Source organism: Periophthalmus magnuspinnatus, chromosome 6 (genome assembly GCF_009829125.3).
Source record: "Periophthalmus magnuspinnatus isolate fPerMag1 chromosome 6, fPerMag1.2.pri, whole genome shotgun sequence".
In the NCBI taxonomy this organism is placed as follows: domain Eukaryota; kingdom Metazoa; phylum Chordata; class Actinopteri; order Gobiiformes; family Gobiidae; genus Periophthalmus; species Periophthalmus magnuspinnatus.
Window position 1 is genome coordinate 14,273,995 of NC_047131.1, and position 23,167 is coordinate 14,297,161.

Genomic DNA, 23,167 nt, shown 5'->3' on the forward strand with positions numbered 1-23,167 from the left:
TCTAAAAATATAAAGTATTGGGGACTAAAACTGCAAAAGACTTCAGTGTACTACCAGAAGCAACCCACGTCCCACAGTTTGAGAAGCACTGCTGTTAGTCAGTAGATCAGATGTCTGGGGACAGCCTTTTTTGGTTCTACAGAAAAGTACTTATAAATATTTCAACAAGACCCTCGCGTGTACATGTTTTGAGCTGCCACACCTGGATAAATAATGGAGGAAAGTGAAACAAAGTGTTCAACAAATCTTTTTTTCTTTAATCTTAAGTTATTTATATTTTATTGACCCGGTTTTGTCTGACCTATGGTTTTTTGCGTCGCAGATTCCATGGTTGGCTGCTCCGAACAGACGAGATGAATGCAAATGGGCAGGCAAAGATCTATTGGTAAGCAAAATGTCTCCTCGAGTTCTATAGTTCTGTCAATAAATCCATTCGTGTGACCTTTGGAACAGGTATTCTGCTTTAGTGACCACATATAAGGGCAGGGACAGAGAAGAAGACACTAGTCAAAGGTCTGGACACACCCTCATCCAATGTTTACTACTTTCTACTTTTATATACATATGGACATCACATATATGTTGCAAGATATATGGAATAATATGAGAAAAAAGTCCACTACATATTTTTTCTATTTTCTATTCAAATCCTCAGTGTAGTCACCTTTTGCTTCGCTCTCTCAATGAGCTTCATTATGACGTCTCCTGAAATGGTTTTCACTTCACAGTTGTGCCTTGTCAGGGTCAAGAAATGCCAAAAAGTGGAAACCAGGGTTCAAAGCAAAGGATGACTAAGTTGAGTTATTTGAGTGTTTTTTTTTGTTTTGTTTAATTCATCCCATACCTGTCCATTCATACTTTTGATGCTGTCAGTTAGAATCTACAATATAAATTAAAAAGTGTATCCAGACTTTTGACTGGTAGTGTATATGCAGTAAAGACAGAACATAGTAAGGTTGAAAAAAATTCTTCTTCTTCTTTAAAGGTCCACTATGTAACTTTTCTGGTGTAGTGTCCTTCTTCTCCTGGTCTCTATGGCGATTTAACTGCTTTGCCTGGAATTCTCCACAGTATGGAATTAAACTCCATGGAGACAAGCAGATGACACCACCAGACTAAGCCTCTGATCGACTGATGCCCATTCAGTGAGCAGTGATTTGAATCCCATTTCTAACATAACACTGTTGTTGTTGTTGTGTCCTTGGGCAAGACACTTAGCCCACCTCTTACACAGTTTGTGCATACAGAGGTGTGTGAATGGATGTGTGGTTCCTCCATGTAAAAAGTTACAGGCCAGATCTGTGGAGAGGCAAATACTTTAAAGTTGTTCCCTCATCAAAAACATACAGGTTTTACGTTTTAGATAAACCTGTCCAAATAGTGCACCTTTAACTTCCAGCTTAGTATACAACTGACTAACATGATACATTTTTGAACAAATATCATTGCTAATAAAAAGACTCTATACACAGTGACAATACCAGGAGATTTTCAGACTTACCACTGTTGACATATCCAATCTGTCCAAGTACAACAACACCAACACAGCATAATCTCCAAGGCTCAGATTAAGACCATCATTTGACCTTAATCACCATTCGCTGTACTCTCTGAACTACATTTGACCCACAGAGGGCGCCCTGGGACCCCTGTGCATTCACTGGGACAAGCGCTGCTGTGTTCAGATAATGAGAGTCATATTTGTCTGGGATCATCCGCATTAGTGGGATTATGTTATTAGACTGGAAAGTTTTGGTAAGGCCACAATACGGGATTCCACTGCACGAGAATTGGGACAGGAGTTTCCAGACAAGGCGTTCTGCAGACGCGCTGTGGAAGAAACTCAACAGTGTTCAAACATTCAGAGACAAAAAGACAACAGAGCTTACTATGTTTTTGCTTAAAGGTGCACCGTGGAACTTTTCTGGTGGAGGGTCCATCACCTGCTTCTCTCCATGGAGATGTTGCCTAAAATGTTCCACAGAATGACATTTACACTTTATTTCTATGGAGACAAGAAAATGACACCACAGGGACAATTTACAGGTCAGATCTGTGGAGAGGGGAGCTCACTCACAGTGCATGTAAATACTATAAAAAATGTAATTGACTAAATGCAAAATGGATATGTTTAATGCCATACTATGGAACACTCCAGACAAAGCAATAACATCTCCATGGAGACCTGCAGGTAGCAGTCCTTCCACCAGAAAATGTACACAGTGCATCTTTAAGTTGGTACCAAATGATAATCAAATGTTTAAGGTTCAAAGGTCAGCTACATATTAAGTGTTACAGGTCTATGTTAAAAGTTGTATAAAATAAAATTATCTATATGTATCAAAAATAAGGAAACTATTTTGAGCCACCATTTGATGTTTGCAAACCACCATTTAACTGCTTTAATGTAGTTTGGATCAGGCTAAAACAGTAGATTCTATCAGTGACGTTGGAGAGCACTTTACAACTTTTGTGGATTGTCACATTATGGCATTAAACTTGTCTATCGTGGCTTTAATCAGTTTAGTTTTGCAAACAAAAAAACAAAAAACATGCATTATTACTTTGAAGATACCTCGCCTCTCAACAGATGTGACCTATAACTTGATATAGTGGTGTCACCTGCTTGTCTCCATGGACGTATCAAAATTTTGTTAAATGCTATGGAACATTCCAGACAAAGCAATGTCATCTCCAAACAAGCAGGTGTTGGACCCTCCACCACAAAAGTTCATCTGTGCATCATTAAAGCGACAGTGGCGAGATGGTGATGTTTTTCATTAATGGTCTCCCTCACTGTATCACTCTGTATCTGGACAACGTCAAGTGTGTGTCCTCTTTGTGTTCCCTCTGCAAACATGAAGCATTGGTTGAATACTGGGCCTTCGGGGAGTCGTTTTAAACCTGAGGAGATTGTGCAGGAAGCGGTGCAGAGGAGTGTGAACCTGCATATCTGCGTTGTACGACCCATAGCCTTACGTCACACGGCTATTTTAATCCCTCCACTGTCCAGATTAAATAACACAGCGCTTCAGGCAAGGTTTCCCCTGCTCCCTGCACTATTTGGCTCCTATTCATCAGCTGCTTGGAAACTGTCAATGAGACGCCCATTTTTCCATTGCATTTAAATGCTATGTATATATATTATTACAGTATGTTGTGTACAGCTGAATGTGTGCAGCTCTTTATGAACATGCTACATGCACAAAATAACATCTAGTTTGAAAGTAGAACTGAGTTGCATCTGTTCAGTCTCTATTACTGTAATAATAATAATGACAAGCCATAGTTGTGAAGTATGTGCCAAGTCCATAATCTACAGAGGGATTACACAGAGTAAGTTAATTCATGAGTAACACAATTGAATTTATCCTGTTGACTCAATATTCAATGAATGTGAACAGATTATGCAAAATATCCATTTGAGCTTTTTACCTTGTTGGTGTTTCCTTCACACATAATTATGGTTATGTTTACCCCCAATTTACACCAAAGCAGCACATTACGTGTAAATCCTAGTGATTTTTGCCTCATTCTGAACACATGTCAGCTCTTGCTTTCATTTCTCTTGAAAAAATACATTTTCATATTCTTTCTGATTATTTTAATACTTATGGTGGAACTAAACACTAAATTTACCCCTTTTCCTGTTACCAAACTGTATATGGTGTTTTAATAGTATTATCTACTGTTCCAAGTCATTTTTTGGCAACTTTACTGCAAACTACACTACCAGTCGAAAGTTTGAACACACTTTTTCATGTTTTTTTTTCCTTATTGTCATGACAATTTACATTGTAGATTCCCACTGAAGGCATCGAAACTATGTGCCTCGATGCATATGAAAGCCAATCAGAAAGCTCGCTGTGTAGATGCACCTCTGATGAAAAGTTATGCATTGAATTACCACCGAAAGTAAGCGCTGTGATCGGTTGGTCCACTACTACACAGACAACTGATTCAAAACAACTCAGAACAGCTAAAGTTTGGCACAGAAATGTTTGCATATCAGCCTAATATGATTGTTTATTGCCACAGTAAGAAAATAACAAATAATGAATGCAAATTAGATGGTTTGGATTCCCACGTTGCACCTGGACCCTGATCACGTACGCAGAAGATCGTACGGTATGGTTCTCAGTTGAGCGGGGCCTGGCACTGGACTATAAGCCAGTCTTAAGTCCTGTGCTCGGGTCTCTGCACTGGCTTCCTGTGGCTCAGAGAATATACTTTAAAGCAGCTCTGCTTGAGAACAAGTCTCTCCACGGCCTAGCACCAAAGTACATCTCCGACATGTTAGTGCCAAATGAACCATCTTACACTGAGGATGTCCTTCTTATTCTGTAAAGCACTTTGAATTACTTAAATACATGAATTTTCTTTTCTTTGCCTTTTTTCCCAAGTGAAGATGTCATATATAGATTTTCGTTATGTCCTGAAAAATCAAACAAACAGCAAAACAACTATCAGCCTCTGACCCAGTTAAGTGTCCTGCAGCTAGGCCGTTCATGCATACAGCTTTTCTCTCTCTGAATATATGATGACGGACCGGACCACGTGCACCAGCAGCACGGGGAGCACGCCATATGTGAGCACAGCCATCTTAACCCTCCTAACCTCATCCTCCAAGCTGCAATGACTAAGCACAATCCTGGACATCTCAAATCATGCCCTTTAATCTGATTATTAGGATTGACTTCCCTTATTTTACAGTCTTACTTGATCCCATATGGATTTCGCGGTCATTCCGACAGGGGATTACAAAGATTCCAGGATGCCAGTGCAAAGAAAAGCATTTTTTTTTTCCCTAGGATAAACAAAAACAGATGGGATTAAATTCGAGGAAGGAAAATTCGCCAAGTGCTGTCTGGTATTACAGCCTGGGGATTGACGGGTTTGTTGAGGACATAAGAGGAATGGCACGCATCCGAAACTAGATGAAATGATAATAGGATAATAGCAGCAGTTTTCAATGTTTTTATACGTATAAATGCGTTTATGAGTATCCTCAGATCTCTCAGATTAAAATGAAGTGAAATTTGGTATTTTTTTCCTTTTCATAAGCAGTAAGAAAAAAGCAGTCCTAACTAGAGATAGACATATAGGTTGGCAGATATATTAGGCAAATATTTACACTTTTTAGGGTATTGACTACCGGCCTTAAAGATCCTGTGTTAAACAAAATTTACTCTTGTCAGCTTTAAACCATGTTATAATGTTGTTACCTCATCAACAACATACCTGAAGTTGTGTTTTGTTTCATTCACACATGTATGAGTAGCCCTTTATTATTCTATTATTGATCTGTCTACATCTACAAAGCCCAAAATCCTCTGTTCCACCTTGTGATGTCATGTAGCGGTAGTTTTCAAATCAACAGCTACCTTTTGCCTTTTGTTCAGTAAAGATGGGCAATTACGGGGCTGAAATTATCCAAATGATTCTAGTGAAAGTGTATGGAGTTTAAAACACAGTGGAGCACTTCCTGTATTACCACATGACATCACAAGGTGGATTGTGTGTTAAACATGTATGAATGAAACAAGACACGACTCCAAGTATGTTTGTGATCAGAAAATAGCAGAATATTTGCCCTTTAAAGTGAATCTAAACACTTTTTGTATTTAATAGAATTGTAGCATTTGGCAAATTCAGTGCAAACAAGACATTTGCATTTTACCTACAAACTAATCACAGAAAGAAATGATCCAGGCTCAGATCTGTTTAAAATGGTTCAAACTGAGAGTGGGAGTGTGTCTACCCTTTGAAATGATGAAAATCCAAATAAAACATTACACAAAATAATATGTTTTGGAGAAAATTATCAAAATTGACCTAACGTATTGGCTCAAAAATATTGTCTATCGCTTTTCGGCAATCAATTCTTTACATTCTCAACAATCAGTATCAGCATCCATCATGGAAAAATAAAGTCCTAATCCTATATATGCATTTGTTTTTCAGAGGGAGTGTTCAAACTTCATCAAGGTCTTACAGCCATACAACCACACGCATGTTTACGCGTGTGGGACAGGAGCCTTCCACCCCGTGTGCACCTATCTGGAGGTGGGACGCAAGCCAGAGGTAAGGCATAAGGTCACGTACGGTAATTAAATCTGACTAATGAATTTTATTTTCAAGCAGTACAGTAGCCTAATTGGTAGTCAACATCTTATCTTTTAACAAGCCAAATTTAAATGGATCCACACAAGGTCACTGTAGAGTATATTAACTCTGTGTAACATTTAAGCCAAAAACATTGACTAAAATAAGAGCATGTTTTTTTGGGTGTGTTTTATTGCCCTGAAACATACGTCCTGACTATGAGCAGGCTTGCATCTCCACAGACCTGACTCGTACTTGGCCTGAAGGGGTAGTTCCTTCTGCTTGTTTCCTTTGGCTATAATATTCCACAGTATGATAAAAGCTATTCATCTCCACAGGGAATGTAAAATCCAAAGTATGTAGTGGTTGCATCTTTTTATTTCCATAGAATTATGCAGGTGACGTGCCTCCTTTAGAACTTTACACAGTGTTGCTTTAACATGTGAGATGTGAGAAATGGCTGCGTTTCTGTATAGCTGTCTATTGCAGTTCCATAGTATATTATATTATTTTATTTCTTTTATGTTTACCACCTGGATTTAACTAAGCAAATAGGTTGTGGTTGCTGTGGTTGTTCAGGTCTAGGTTCAGCAACAGTCTGTGCTCAAAGAATGAGGTCAGCTGACACCTGAATATACTGAATGTCCAGGTTATTCCATCAATTTTTTCTTCCCTGATGGCACGGGCATATTCCAAGATGACAATGCCAGGATTCATTGGGCTCAAATTGTGACAGAGTGGTTCAGGAGCATGAGACATCATTTTCACACATGGATTGTCCACCACAGAGTCCAGACCTTAACCCCATTGAGAATCTTTGGGATGTGCTGGAGAAGGCTTTGTGCAGCGGTCAGACTCTAACATCATCAATGCAAGATCTGGGTGAAAAATTAATGCAACACTGGATGGAAATAAATCTTGTGACATTGCAGAAGCGAAATCGAAACAATGCCACAGTGAATGCATCATAATCAAAGCTAAAGGCGGTCCAACGAAATATTAGAGCGTGTGACCTTTTTTTCTATATTTTGTACTGTGCTTTCATGATTCATTTTTAAGTCTGCAATAAACTAAACATGAAAAGGCACCAGTGAACATTTTTGCACTATTCGTTTCCCTATTGCATCACTTTGCTGCTGCCTGGGTTCATGCCTGACGGTTGAAAATGCCTTTAAACTAAGTCAGCCTTACAACTGTGCCTCCTGCTCATTAGCCAGCTGTTTGTCACTTACACAGAGCACAGCATACCGACGTTTCCCTTAACAAACCACATAACTTCCGCTCTCTTTTTTCCCAGGATGGCGTATTCCGGTTGGAGCCCCACATCGAAAACGGTCGTGGGAAGAGTCCGTACGATCCCCGGCTCACCACGGCCTCCATGCTCATCGGTGAGTGTGTGCGTACGGGCTCATATAAAAGCCCGGAATGCCTAGAAAACACCCTCAACTCACCCTTTCATCTCCCTGTACGTCGACAGTGTTAAACATGTGCTAATGACAAACCAAAGCATTCCGTGCGTCTATTAAAAAGAAGAACGTTGTATTTGCAAACTCCTAACCCGTCATCGACACCTCTGTAAAAGGCTATTTTAATCGGAGGGTACCTTAGATGGGAGTGTGAAACAGATGAGGTTCAGTTACATTTGCTTTGTGACGTTTTTTTGGCAAATGAGCACGTCTTTCGGCTCAATTGCCAAGTCGTATTGTGTTATATCACGGCGTTTAACCCACCAGATGGCAATTTTCCAGTCCATCACCTCGGATTTTCCCCTTTTGTTTAGAATTTGTTTTCTGACCTGGCTCTCCGGTGGGCCCTCGTCCCCCGTCGCATTGTCAAACGTAGGAAACATAATATTAGCGCTTCTGATCAAATAAATAGTAACGTAGGGAACTTTATGTTGGCGTTTGTTTGGAATGAGTTGTTTTTTATCCATATGCTACTGGTTCAGTTTAATGTGAATTCTACATGTTTCTTACAATGTACTTTACTTTTATTTATTTATTGATTGATTATTTTTGTAAAATTCGTAAGAGGACATATATAATTTAAAGGTTTGTTTATACTTCTTTCACTAAAAGCCTTTTTGGGGTAAAAATATGGACAAAAGATATGTATTATTATTATGATTATTATGATTATCATGATCATTATTATTTATTAATTTTTATTATTATTTATTTGAAATATTAAGAGCGTCTTAGCAACACATTTTAATGTATATATCTTTCGAATCTATTTTGTGTAAAAGTTTAAGCTTGCAAGGACACAAGAAACGAAAGAAAGACAAAGTAAATTTTTTTTCCAAAATAAAACTGAAATAACAGAACCACTACTTCAAAATAAATAACACAAAAGCAAAGATTTAAATGCAAAAACTCAAACCAAAAGACAAAACCACGCAATCGCTTTACTTTTGATTAGATTTTAAATTCAAATGATTGTATATGTTTTTAGAAAAAAACATTTCAGAAAAAACATCCAACATCTGTAAACAATGAGACCAGAAATGTATGTACCATTTTTCGTCCTAATTATCAAGGCCATCCATAGACACACTTTTCTGCTAACTTTCACACCATATTATTGTCTCGTGCTCTCAGAGGATACATGCCTCACCTGCCACCAAACAATCTGACAACATTTAACACTAGCCTCTATGGGGATCTGTGTATTTTGAACCCCCACACTCATGTTGTTTCTGCACAGATGGGGAGCTGTACTCCGGCACGTCAGCCGACTTCATGGGCCGTGACTTCGCCATTTTCAGGACCCTCGGGAAGCATCATCCAATCAGGACAGAGCAGCATGACTCCAGGTGGTTAAATGGTAAGAACAATGTGTGTCTTGTCATGCTAGATAAAGTACGTCGCTGGGTTTCAGATGTGGTCCCTAAAGCAGGGAGGGATGGCAGGGATTTGAGGGGAATGGAATAAATAAAGTGAGGGAAAATTGACGCTAATTATTTTGACTAACTTAACATAAACAATTAGGGTCAGAGGTTAGAGAGAGATTAACTATTGTAACTCTCATTAAATGTATAAATAATGAGTCATAACTGAACAGGTTAACGAGTTTACTCAGTAAATCATTCATCGCCATTAATTATTTTGACGTGCGTTAACACAGGTGACATGTATCAGTCAAAAACACAGGATCAAAGACGGCGCTCTGGTCTGTGAGCCGCCACACTCGCCTTTTCCTCTCTCTCCACTCAGCACATACACACACACGAGGGGGCGGGTCCGCTCTGTCTGGGCACTAACATGATACCTCTGCTGTACAGAGAGCGCGACAGAGGCGACTCCAAGTATGTTTTTAAACTATCCAAAAAGAGTCAGCAATCACAGAGAAATGGGCACTAAAGTCTTTAAAGCAAGATTAACCAGGACTCTAGCAGCCTCCTGTTAGGCTCAGAGTGAGCACAGAGCAGGAGAAACAAGTACACAGAGCAGCCACAGGAAAAGAGCCTATAACCTATATGTCCTAAAACACAGTTTCAGCTCCAAAATAACTTTCCAATCTTATATTTGAATGCAGACATTAGGAAATAATGAAATAGCCTAACACTGAGCCTTTAATGTTATTTGGAATTCACTTTTAAAGAACCTGGCCCCAGGTACATTGAAAAATCTAAGTCAAAACAGCAAAGCTTTGAATGATACTGCAGTACATTTAGGCATAAATGGTAAAATAAAGAGCAATTTAGGCGCCCATTTGACATTTGCACACAACATGTGATTCATTGAGATTAATTAATTTCTTGTAAGCGTGTGATTTGATATCGATTAAACATTTTAATGTCTGCCCAGCTCTAGTTATAACGTACACTTTGTGAATGACGGTTCTGTTTTCTATGTATTTGAGGGAAATGTGTCTTGCCCCAGTACAGATATATTGTATAAGCAGCAGCTCTTGAGGTCAAAATAAGTCCACTAATTGTAAAGTGTTCGTTAATCAGGAAGTGATTCTCCACACTGTTCTCTGAAAGCTGTGAAAAGTGCTTATAAACTCATTGTGGTGAACAATTAGGAAGCTCAGAATGTACAAGGCATTTCAGTTTGGTCACTGGATAAACAGATGAATGGGTTATGAATCCGCCCATAAAATGATAACACTTAACATCTGTGGATTCTTGTGAAATGGACACAAAAATGTCCACAAAGCCCCCAAACTCTATTACTCAGAGGATCCTAATTATTCACTGCACTTTTCAAAACTTTCAGAGACTGGAGCCGAACTTTGCCATCACAGATAAGCTAACAACAACTAGCAGGCTAACCATGCACTTCCTGATACTCAAACAATAAAATACTTTTATATTAGATGCAGACAGCACGCATCTGGACTTAATTTGACCAGAGGAGTTGCTTATACAATATAGTACTGCCATAAGAGACATTTTACTTAAATACAAGCGAAAATCTGGGTACAAGAACTGTATTTACTTGTGTTTTATATTCAAAAACTAAAATGGGTAGTTTTTGAATGGTTTTATATCAGGACAACATTATAATGACAAAAAATATGACCAAATATACACAGCCAACACTGATATGCAATGGAATGGGTCATAGTAGCTGAGTTGGTAGAGCGGTCAGATCCACCAAATGAATAATGTTGTTGTGTCCTTGGGCAAGACACATAATCCACCTCGCCTCCAGTGTCTGCGTACACTGGTGTATGAATGTGCCTGTGAATGGGTGAGTGGTTCGTTGATGTAAAGTGCTTTGAGTGGCTAGAAAGTGGAAAATGCTATATAAAAACGGGGATCTTTATGTGTCTAAATGCTACCTTGGCGTTTAACTGCGCATTCCTAAATGTGTACACTAAAACCTAAAAAGCTACTAAGACCATGAATGGACAGTTTGCATTTTCGGAAGCGCACTAACCCTGAACCTGTTGTATGTCCTGAGAGATCTAGTCCCGGTTCGGGGCGTAACGCGACCCAAAGCACCGTGCGACATATGGAAGAATAGGGCACAAAGCGTGGAAATGAGCGTATCCATCCGCCGCTGGTGCCAGATCGTGTCGTCATGGCAGTGAGGGGGCAGGGATGGGAGCTGCCGGGCTCATTCACACAGGCCTTTATTTATCTAGAGCCATTCATGAAGAGCGATTGGCAGAGGACTGGCATTCACTTGAACCATTGACAAGTTTGGTCAGAATGTGTGACAAGCCGAAAGAGCTGATTAGTTCCCCTTGTTGTTGGGGAGGAGGATGATGAGCCATAGAAAAACATGCATGGTTTATACTAGTTTAGGAATAGGTTTATAATTTAGATTAGAAAATGGATTATGTTGGTTAAGTTTAGGGTTAGGAAAATGGTTAAGGTTTGCGGTTGACTCTTGTGAGCTTTAAGACATGTTATAATGTTGTTACCTCATCAAAAACATACTTGGAGTTGTGTTTTGTTTCATCCACATGTTTGAGTAATCCTTTATTATTAGTCTACATTTCCAAAGCTCAAAATGCTCTGTTCCACTCTGTGATGTCATGAAGCTGTAGTTTTCAACTTTTGTCCAGCGGCGATTGGAAATTTCAGGGCTAAAATGATCCAAATGATTCTAGTGAAGGTGTATGGAGTTTAAAAGTGTAATACAGGACGGTGTTGATGGAGGTGAAACAAAACACAACTCCAGGTATGTTTTTGATGAGGAAACAACCGTATAACACAGATCAGAAAATTGCGTAATATGGGCCCTTTAAGTTTAGGAACAGGAAAACAGGTTAAGCCTATGGTTAGAATGTGGGTGTGCGAGTTTTTATGATTCTCTTGTAACTGTAAATAAAATGGTGAGATAATACCTGTTGTAAATATAAATTATAGTTTTACACCAATCAAGAAGCAGCTGATGAGGAAAAGTTTAAAAATAAATTGTAAACTACAGGAAGTAGAGTTCTAAGAGAATTCTATTAAAAAATTCAGCACAATTTACACGCAAGAAGCACATTTTTAGTGATACTTTAACATTATTTCAACAACATGATGGCGTTTTCTTATTTTTGTGTTTGCCAAATAATATTTTATGTGTAGATTGTACTTTTATCCCACTGTATAACAGTTGCTGCGTAATAGTTAAGGAATTCCCTAGTGTGATGTCATCATTTTCAACCAGGAACTAAAATGGCCAGACTGAGAATGAAATTGTATTTTTTTTCCCCAAAATATTAAAAATAATGATGTGTTTTAATTTAATGAGTAGTTCAACCTGTCATAGGCACTTCAGGGGTTAGGGATTAGGGTTATATAACTTGTCTTATCTCATTTTATATCATAAACCAAAATGTAAAACATAAAAAAGCAAACAATTTAATCCATTACCATGGAAACCAGAGCGGTATGAGAGTATGTGGGGTCAAAGTCATTGTTCTGTAAATCTTTTGGTGTTTTATTTTAGATAATAATTAACATGTAAGATCTTTTTTCTCATAGCCCATAAATGACTTCTTCCTCACTACTTGTTTTGTCTGTCCTGAAGTGGTGGAAGTACTGTACTGAACTGTACAAATTTTTGGTATTGGTACTTTAGTTAAGTAAATTTTAAAGTGGATACCTTTTACTTTTACTTCCCTACCCTTGATAACAGCTATCTGTAATTTGTACTCCACTACATTTTAACTGCCCTGAAAAGTGAACAAAATACAGCACAAATCTGTATCAAAATCATTATATTTAAAACAATATTAGATCTCAACACCTGCATCAAATACTTTTACTTTTTACTCTTATGTACATTTTTAAACGGGTACTTGAATACTTTTACTTAAGTAGATATTTTCATGTGATACTACTATTTTTACTTTTACTTACTGTAAACTCAATAAATGATTTTTGTGGGTATTTCTGAAAGATGAAACTATGATGTTTGTATGTGTGCTATAGACCCACGATTTGTCGGAGTGCACCTCATCCCAGAGAGCGACAATCCTGAAGACGACAAGATCTATCTGTTCTTCAGAGAGAACGCCATGGACGGAGAGTACGCTGGGAAGGCCACCTACGCCCGCATCGGACAGCTCTGTAAGGTAAGACTCTGGACTAAATGAGTGTCACCCATAACAGTCAAATGAAGCTCATCGAGGCTAGCAGTTATAGGGGCTAATTTGGAGCCGAAGTCCATATTTGGAATTACAACCATGAGTATCATAGCAACCAAAGAGCCAATCTGGAGCGAGACTGTTGAAGGCCTCTTCCCATCCACAACACTGGTTTAGTAGGAAACGGGCACTTAGTAACGCTGTCAATCAAACATGTTGCTAACACTAGCGGGAACAACTTCGGGAAAGAAGGCGCCTGATTTGTCTGTTATTAATGTTCATATCTTGATTTACGGATGAAATGGCCAAATAAATATACCAGGATATAGAGCAGGTTAATATGAACATTTTAAAACCAAAATGACGAGCCTGAGAGAAGCAGTTATGGAAAGCGAGGTGACAACTTTTGAATAGAAAGTGAATTGGAGCCAAGAGTCGATAGATTCCTATTTGGAATGCGGCGGCTAGCATGTTAGCTATTGATATATACAGTGTATGGTAACAGTACTAGACCAAGTGCACTTAAACACAGGCATACATTTTCTACTGAAATGAAGAAGGAAAAAACAACAACACCTGATCTAGATATGTTCTGCATTAATCATAATTGACCATCTCGCCTTCTCTCACTCTGACGCTGAACTGTGATAGAGAAATAACTGTCTGTTATAGTCACAGATTGTTGTTTCCACATGGTTCACACCCAACATGTCTCTTGCGGTTACGTCCGTATGGTTCTCATCCAACTAAATACCTTTTAAAGTATATATGCAATGCCACTCAGTTTCATTTTTAATCATAAATAGCTGCTTTTAATGTACTGCAGACAGACTAAACAGTGTCTGTGCCTGTACTAGAGGAATTAAAATCATGTACATGCTCTTTAACTTCACAGAAAAATCTTAATTGTTGTACTTTTTACTCAATGCTATAACAGGGAGCATTTAACCCATTAATACCCATTTCAGCCTATCTTTCAGTGCCTTTATATATGCGTATTTTTAGCCCCGTGAAAGTGGTCTTTGTGGAGAAAAGATACATGCCAATATCCCACGTGATCCTGATTCCCAGGTTTGGCACCGATTGGCTCGGCCCCGTTCAACTCAGAGGAGCAGCACTTCTAAACCCTCGTCTAGTTCATTAAAGACTGTTCAATATAATGTGAAATTAATGTCATTTTAATATTAGCTGAAGTAATATACATATTTACGGCTGGGAAATGAAACTCGGTTCCAAGTATGTTTGTGTTAATGAGCCAATACATCGCGTCACGACTGTGGTCTGAACCAATGAATGAATGAAGGACTCACATTTTAACATAGGCCTACATGTGTCCAAGAAAAACACAGTGTATCATCGAAATGGTACAACAGAAGAGATGAAGGAACAGTGTGTCCAGAGCCACGACTTGTATCCACCAAACACACCAGTGCTTAATAATACTGGCCATTCATTTACATAAAAAAAAAAAAATACAGACACAGGAAAAAGAACCGAATCGGGAACTGGTATCGAAAAGCAGGTATTGTTATTGCAAGAAACCAATATGTGACAATATGTTTTAAAATGGGATAGTAAAATAAAAAATTAAAAATCTTTCAACGGGACCATTACGTCTACGCCTCTTACAATTTTTTTTTTTTTTTAGATTTAAATTTTTTCCTTTCTTATAGATAATGCCTGGACGACTGAGGGATTACACAGACATCTTTTTTAAATCATAACATATATTTTTATTGCGTTTTGCATGATAACTTTTGTTTAATGTAACAGAACGAAACAATCCACCATTTTCTTTTCACTGAACTGAAGAGCGCAAACAAATGGACAATGGGATTATGTTGTACTCAAATTGGCTTGATTAGCTAGAATGCGAAGAATCTATAGGGTGGACCTCAGACATGCAGCTCGTTATGTAAGGCCTGGTGACAGTGTGTGCTGGTGCGTACGTGAACTTATCTCCAATGAACACCTCTTTTTTTAAGCAACAGATTGTTCCAACTGTGCTAAAAGTGATTAGGAACCACTACTACTAATATTACACTTGCAATCGACTCCATAATACTTAATGTATGTGTTGACAGAATGATTTGGGAGGCCACAGGAGCCTGGTGAATAAGTGGACCACGTTTCTTAAAGCTCGCCTCGTCTGCTCTGTGCCAGGGACTAACGGCATTGACACACACTTCGATGAACTGCGTAAGTAAATTAATTATTATTTTTAGGTAAATCTCTCTAAAAATATATATATATTTGCACCTGTCATAACCAGAGCTGGAGTGTTTTGGAAATGAGTTAAAGGTTGTTTTTTATTATGTGCAATTGGGATCTGGAAGGGTTGCTATATGCACGTTTTAAAGGGCTCATATTACACTATTTTCTGTTCTATGTTATTATGTTGTTTCCTCATCACAAACACACCTGGAATATTATAACATAGATCAGAAAACAGCATGATATTGGCCTTTTAAGCAGTGTATTATGTGGGACATGACGATAGAAAGCATGAATAATCTGCCTGACTGAGCTGATAAGTCGGATCCGAAGAACCGAAAATTTGCCATGTTGAATTTGACTCTATTGCAGACTTTTTTAAATTTATGATTTGAATGACAGGTTTGAGTCAGTTTGTATGCCAAGATATTTATATTCTGTCACGACTTGTATTTTTTCACCAGCAACAAAAAACATCTCATTTGCAACATAGCAACCATTTGATTGACATAAGTTTAAGCAGCACTGATTGAGCATTAATTTGTTATGTGACTGATCTTCATTGCACTACAGATGGGACAATGTTACGATTATAATGGCCAACGAACGATTATTGTCTAGTATTTTGATCATGATAAACGATATTATTGTGTATTGTCCCATCCCTACATTACACTCATTCGGAGCATTTCAGCGGTTAAACTTTAGCTAATCTGTTAACATCATTTTAAAAATACCCATGCTGCTAATTGCGGTTCTTTATGCTTCACTCCTCACTGTTACCAGCAGAGGGAGCCACTGAGTCCTAATAGGTTGTGTCCATGTTGTAGAATTTGATGTCTTAATCTTAGACAGTGGACAAGTGTCTATATAACTTTAATGGACACTGTTCACTGTTTTTGAAAGAAATGTACAAACTTAAGATCCACAGATGTTAAACCTTATCATAATTTGTTTGGAACTAGCTCTACAAATTTGTCATATTAATTGTATGACTTAACGTTCATAACAATGGTGCAATTTTCATGTATACAGAATTTACACTGAACTTTGTGCCAGTTTTTGTTTCATGTGAATAGGCCTGGTAATTAGATACTAACCATAAACCAGGTTAACAAATCTGCAGTCTGACAGTTAAACGGCAATTTCCACCATAGAAATCTGACCTGTCTCCAGCTCCATTTTAAGTATAGTGATTCCTGAATGTTTGCGATGTAACGTGAACACAACCTACTCAACACACCCCTTCGAAACTGCCCATAAACGTTATTTGAGCCAATTTGTGATTTCTGTTATTTCTTTCTCCAGAGGATGTTTTTCTCATGAGCACTAAGGATCCCAAGAGTCCGACTGTCTATGCAGTCTTCACCACGTCCAGGTACACAACACTATGCCGCTGTGTCATAGTAACAGAATAATAGCAATAATTGTGTATTTTATTTATTTGAATTGAGTTCTAATTCATATTTTTTCCATTCTCAGTAACATCTTCAAAGGCTCGGCAGTGTGCATGTATAGTATGGCTGACATCCGGAGAGTATTCCTGGGTCCCTATGCTCACAGAGATGGGCCCAACTACCAGTGGGTGCCGTTTCAGGGGCGTGTTCCCTACCCACGGCCCGGGACAGTAAGTCTACCAATGATGTTTTAATAACGGTATTAATCTGAACATATAACAGTATTTGCCATATTGATTAAGGCTTAACTGAAGTTACAGTCTGGAAATGATTATTGTCTTTGTAGTTCCCCCTGCTACTATTTCAACACCAAGGAACTTAACATGCAACAAATTATAGACGTCCAAGACACTATCACTGTTTTGTCAATACATATTCATCCCTACTCTTTACAATTCAAAGTATAAGAAAAACAGGCACAGTTATTCTTTCATATGTAATAATTTGTGGCATGGTGTTACAGCGGTTAGCATTTTTGCCACACAGCAAGAAGGTACTGGGTTTGACTCCCGGGTTTGCATGTTTCTCCCTGTATCGGTTTCCTCTGCCACTAAAAAATGTACAATAAGCTCCTCCTCCTGTGAGGCCAGGACCCCCTTGAGTATGAAATTACAAATCTCAGTGGGACCTTGCTGTTTGAATATGGAAAAACTAACTAACTAATAATTTTCTCCTCAGTGTCCAAGCAAAACTTTTGGAGGATTTGACACGACAAAGGACCTCCCAGATGAGGTGGTGACTTTTGCCCGGGCCCACCCCGCCATGTTCAACCCCATCTACCCCATCAACAACAGGCCCATCATTGTCAAGACCGACGTGGACTACCAGTTCACCCAGATAGTGGTGGACAAGGTGGAGGCGGAGGACGGGCTGTATGACGTCATGTTCATCGGCACAGGTGTGATTTAGACGCACAGACAGATTCATAAAGTGCAACAAGCTGTTTATTGGATAGATAAACTTTGGGGCTTAGACCCTGGTGAATGGACAGGGACATATAAAGTGTCATTATAATGATTCATGTGGTGAAGCCACATTATCATCTGTTGTATGATTGACACCAGTATGAGACAGTGTAATCCCTCATTCGTCCAGGAGTGGACCAATGTACAGAAGGTTTCATCTGCACACTGTTTTATCAATGAACACATTTCACCTCCCATCCAGAAGCCATTTTGAATTGATGGTATTGGTTTGAGGCCCAGGGATTTACACTACTCTGAGTTGGATAATCCTGTCCCCTAAGGGAGCAGTTTCTAAAACTGTCCTTTCTCAAACACCAAAATGTCTTGATTGCAATAACAGTGTTCAGATTACTGCTGCTGAAACCTTCACTATATAGAATTTTTTTCATTGTCAAAAAGTTTACAATATCAATCAAATGTTTTTCTTTTCAGACATCGGGACGATCCTAAAGGTGGTGTCCATCCCCAGAGGGTCCTGGCATGATCTGGAGGAGGTCCTACTGGAGGAGATGACAGTCTTCAGAGTATGGACTCTATACTAACTGGAAAAAAGTACCCACAAGGTGTAATTATTCTAACAGCCTTTCATTTTTATTTATTTTAGGAACCCACATCCATCACTGCAATGGAGCTTTCTACCAAACAGGTACTGATTTAAGTTGCTAAGAGCTAATAAAATGTAATGTTTTATTTTTTGTCTAATTGCTAGCATTAGCTACATGGCTATCTAACAGGCATTTTTACAGATTCTAAACATATTCATACACTAGCAAAGGGCGCAAACTATTATCCAAGCAATTAGAACAGTCATTTTCAGCACTTGTCAAAGAGGAGTTTACCACGTACACGCCAATATATTATGAAATTTCAAAGCAAAAGTGTCCATGTGTATTTTAAAAAGACTTACACGGGCACATTACCCACTGTTCAGACAGACAGGAGATCCCTAAAGTGGGGTATTCCTGATTTAAATTGTTTTTAGATTTAGGTTGTCTGAATCTCTCCTGTGCAGGTGACACATTTTGTTTTAGGAAAACTCAGGAGTAGAACAAAGAAGCGTTTGTCCACGTGTCCGACACTTGACGAAGAGACATGTCAACACAAAGACACTGACAGTTAGCTAATCACTTTAAATGTTGGGAAGAAGACACAGGTAGCTTTGATGGAGCTCTAGTGTGATGCATGCCAACATATAGTAAACATTATCTTAGCCATAAAACACATAGGAATTAAGAGCTCCACCCAGACTAGGAATATTACAATGTCATATTTTTATATTATACATTTTGTGGGAAGAAATATTGAAATTAAACAAGTCACACGTATGTATGGATATGCAACTCTTTCAGATTAACTTAGAATTTAGACAGAACACGAAGTGTAGACAGACAAAACACAAGTTTGGATTTAACTTTTTTTTTCCCGAAAAAATATAAACAGTAAATTTTACAAATGTTGCAAAAAATGATAAAATAAATAAAATAAATAGCACTGATACTTCAAAACAGTATCTAGTCTATTCTATGGGTCCACTTTATTTGAGGGAGTCACTGGAACTCTACACCTAGAGCCCTGGGGTCAGGTGACTGGCTCCTGTGGGCCGTGCCCAAGGCCAGAGGTGACTTTAATGAGGTGACTTTGACTTTTTTTTTTTTGTCTAGTCCTAAACAGCGTTTAGGACTAGACAAAAAAAAACTAGACAAAAAAAAAAAGAACCTCACTTCTCCCTTCTGTATATCTGTAAACTTTTTTTCTTGACTTTTGTGTGAAGCACTTTGAGCAGCTTGAGCAGTATTTTACATGTGCTGTAGAAATAAAATTGAATTAAATAATCTAGTAGTCAAGGAAACACATAAATTGCAATACTTAAAATACAATATATTTATATTGTTTTCACATTCAGTAGACTGTCAGACGTGACCAACTTAAGCAATAAAAGTTGTTTTTTGTTTTGCTTTTTGCTTAAGGTATTGTGATGTATTATTTACACATTTACAGTATATACAACATGAAAACATGTTCCATGATTTTTGTTGATTTCTGGTATTTTTAAAAATGTTGCATTTGTTACAGACAAATCTCATTACAAAAACTGTTTTATACACCTTTATTACATTCCTAAAAACCAAAGAAACCTAAATCAACTTTTTTTTTTGTCCATAGCAACAGCTGTACTTGGGCTCGGACATTGGTGTATCCCAGATGCCCTTGCACCGCTGTGAGGTGTATGGGAAAGCCTGTGCCGAGTGCTGCCTGGCCCGGGACCCCTACTGCGCCTGGGACGGCTCTGAGTGCTCAAGATACTTCCCCATGGCCAAAAGGTACAACATTCAGATCAAAATTGTCAGAAAGAGCATTTCTAACAGCCAACCAAAGAATTCCAAAGAACAATTTACAATAGAAAAATAAGTGTCTGGAGTGAGGGAAGTTTGGGAGTCCCCGTTTGGACTGCTGCCACTGTGACCCGGCCCAGAGATGGAATGAACATATAAGCAAATATACAATTATCAGTCAAAATCTAAATTTTAAACAGCTTTTTTTTTCTTTCTAACAATTTGACCTACTGTACATTATTTGAGATGAGACAACAAAATTAAATTATATAAAGAAAAAACTAAAAAATAAAACAATTATTTCTTAGCATATTAAAGGCTTTCAAGTGGACATTCAGTTTGTGTACCAATTCATGTATCTATAATACATTTGGTCATGTTTTATATAGTTGCTCAAATCTCTCAAGGCTACAGAGAAGTCAAATTTCCAGAAGAAAACTTTTTTAAAAATCTAAGCTTCCTCTTGTGTGTTGAGGAAGTAAGAGCATCTAAAGTGATCGCTGGAGGCTGACAGTTGTTTGCCACTGGGGCTTCACAGATTATTGATCCAAACCTTGTATCCTATTTTTCACTTTAGTTCAACTCAGAAGCAGCTCTGTAGCACCCGTCCCCAGCAACAACAGTGCAGACAGAGGAGATCCTTGGCGTTTCCATAGCGTTTCAATTGTTGTTTATAGAAAATATCTGGAGGGCCAGACTTGACACTGGATTTGGATGTGTGGAGTTGTATTGTGCGGCACGTTGAAATGAATGATGGGCTCCGAATTCCTCTGCCGCACACACCCTGTAATTAAAGCTGCTGCGATGCTCCGCGCTGCCTCCTGTTAGCTTATCTATTTGTGTAGGACGCGGGTTGTAACCCAACCACAGTCGCACACATGCAGGAGAGCACTGTGTGTTAGCCGAGTGGAGACTAAACAACAGTATTGTTAGTGTGATGATATGGGTCAATTAAAATGACACTTCAAGCCACAGTATGTAAGTTTTCAGCCAAAAGATAAACAAAAAAAAAATCATGTTTTTTTTCTATTTTTGTTGTATTTATTGCACTGAAAAACTGTCCTTACTCTAAACAGGCTTGCAGCTCCACAAACCTGACTCTTATTTTGCCGGGTAGAGGGCCTCCTCCTGCTTGTTTCCATATAAATGCTGTTCTTCTTATTTGGTTTTAACTTTCTATTTCTATGCCACCTCCAGAACATTACGTACTGTACCTCTAACTACAACTAAAATGGCAGTAGGACTTCAAAATCAGTTCAGATATTCACACCAAATGTACAGTAAATTATAATAAAAGTACTGTGAGCCTACTGGGACATCAAAATATTATTTGTTGCGTAGTAAAAAGTAATAACACAAATTGCTACAGTTCCCTTATCTGCACAATTTGTTCTTAAGTTAATCTAATTCTGTTTATTAGAAAATCTAATAAACGCAGCAAAATAAAAATGCAAAGATGATAATGCAAAGATAAACCTAATGTTATCGTTTTGTTTTGCAGGAGGACGAGGAGGCAGGACATCAGGAACGGAGACCCGCTCACACAGTGCTCCGACCTGCAGCACGACGGTAAATAAACAGCACATATGATCTCATTAGGTTTTACTGCTGTGTTCGTAACATGTAATTACCATGGACACGATTCCTCTAAGCCCAAACCCCCCACTCACTCTCTGCCGTCCAAAAGTAGGCCCCCAGCTCCAGTCCTCTTCTGAGAACCGATACTTTCACAACCACAAAAGAGCATCCAAGTACTCTACGCAGTCCAAGCACTGTTCAAGTTACCACAAGACGCTTTCAAAGTCCATTATCTTTGACATTTTAATATTTGACTTATTTATTTAACGCTCAAGTTGATGCAGATATAATAAAAACAAGTCTATTAATGATAAAAACCAAAATGAACAATTAGACACGCCTGGGGGTGAGTGGTTGAGAAACTGAAAGACTTAAGTTGTTTTTCTTAACTGTCCGTAGTTTAAAACTTAACTCGCTGCCAAGAAAGGATTTTGAGGTAGAATTTGTCTTATAAGGTACACGGTGTAACGTTTACAGCGGGGGAAACACCACCATGAACATGTTGTAGCTTTTCTCAGAATTCTTCACAGTATGGTATCAAACATGTTTATAATGAATGGGGTTGAAAGTAAAATCTGTCAACTGGATGAAAAGTTGTAGGAGTGAAGACGTTTTGCCGCTCAGAAGAAGCAGCGAAACGTCTTCACTCCTACAACTTTTTGTCCAGTTGACAGATTTTACTTTTGGCTTTTACTATGGATCAGGACGACTGAGGGATTACACAGACGCAGATCTGACTTGTAACTTAGGCTAGTTTTACACTGCAGTTCACATTGCAAATAAACGTGACGCAAATCCTGAAGTAGTAGGACAAAAACGGGCCATGCTGTGATCACGTATGATTGCCTAAAATTAGTTTGGCAAGATAAACGTGACTTGCGTCTTCACAAAGCAAAAGATCAGTTTCAAATCGGTTTCATTTCTACAGATTTGGCCTGTTCACATTGACATGAAAACATCAGATCCAGGCAACACAATAGCATCTCGACTAGGGCTGGACAATGCAATGTTAAAAATTTAGTTGTGACCTTGTCTCTGTAACCATGTGCTTTTGTGGTGAAATCGTCATATCGTGATTTGTTGTTTATCTCTCAAATGCAGCTCTGTGCTCAGATAAATACTTTTCCTCCACCCTCTCCTCTTATTGGTCAGAAACAGAAGACTTAGTTATCTCTACAAGGCAATGCAAAGATACTAAGTTTATATGAATCGTGATTGTGATCTGGCTCCAAGAAAATCTGGATATAATTTTTTTTGCCATATCACCCATTACTAACCCTAGTGAAAATAATGACTTTCCACAACCAAAGCCAAGCAAAGCAAATTTGAATGTTCGCATTTTAAAGTAATTAGTCACTCATGAATAAATAGAACTGACTCTAATAAGATTTTCATGGCCTTATAGTTGTATGTAAAGTGGTGAGGTTAAAGCGAAGGACACAGCGTAGATTTGTGCATATGGCAGATAGCATTCCTC

The 23,167-nt window shown here is 38.4% G+C and overlaps 2 protein-coding genes across 2 annotated transcripts in view; both read left to right on the forward strand.

Moving 5' to 3' along the window:
* The window catches only part of sema3ab (sema domain, immunoglobulin domain (Ig), short basic domain, secreted, (semaphorin) 3Ab), a 54,150-nt gene that overhangs the window by 22,998 nt on the left and 7,985 nt on the right, over nucleotides 1-23,167 (forward strand). Inside the window, exons 3-15 of the mRNA XM_033968204.2 lie at nucleotides 323-385; nucleotides 5,965-6,084; nucleotides 7,403-7,493; nucleotides 8,812-8,931; nucleotides 12,989-13,131; nucleotides 15,228-15,342; nucleotides 16,666-16,735; nucleotides 16,840-16,984; nucleotides 17,493-17,712; nucleotides 18,212-18,303; nucleotides 18,384-18,425; nucleotides 19,943-20,100; nucleotides 21,614-21,681. Coding sequence (XP_033824095.1) covers nucleotides 323-385; nucleotides 5,965-6,084; nucleotides 7,403-7,493; nucleotides 8,812-8,931; nucleotides 12,989-13,131; nucleotides 15,228-15,342; nucleotides 16,666-16,735; nucleotides 16,840-16,984; nucleotides 17,493-17,712; nucleotides 18,212-18,303; nucleotides 18,384-18,425; nucleotides 19,943-20,100; nucleotides 21,614-21,681 — 1,447 coding nt within the window. The remainder of the gene's footprint in view (nucleotides 1-322; nucleotides 386-5,964; nucleotides 6,085-7,402; nucleotides 7,494-8,811; nucleotides 8,932-12,988; nucleotides 13,132-15,227; nucleotides 15,343-16,665; nucleotides 16,736-16,839; nucleotides 16,985-17,492; nucleotides 17,713-18,211; nucleotides 18,304-18,383; nucleotides 18,426-19,942; nucleotides 20,101-21,613; nucleotides 21,682-23,167) is intronic.
* Nucleotides 18,863-23,167, forward strand: part of sema3e (sema domain, immunoglobulin domain (Ig), short basic domain, secreted, (semaphorin) 3E) — a 112,511-nt gene continuing 108,206 nt past the window's right edge. Inside the window, exon 1 of the mRNA XM_033968561.2 lies at nucleotides 18,863-18,873. The gene's annotated coding sequence lies outside the window, so the exon portion shown is untranslated. The remainder of the gene's footprint in view (nucleotides 18,874-23,167) is intronic.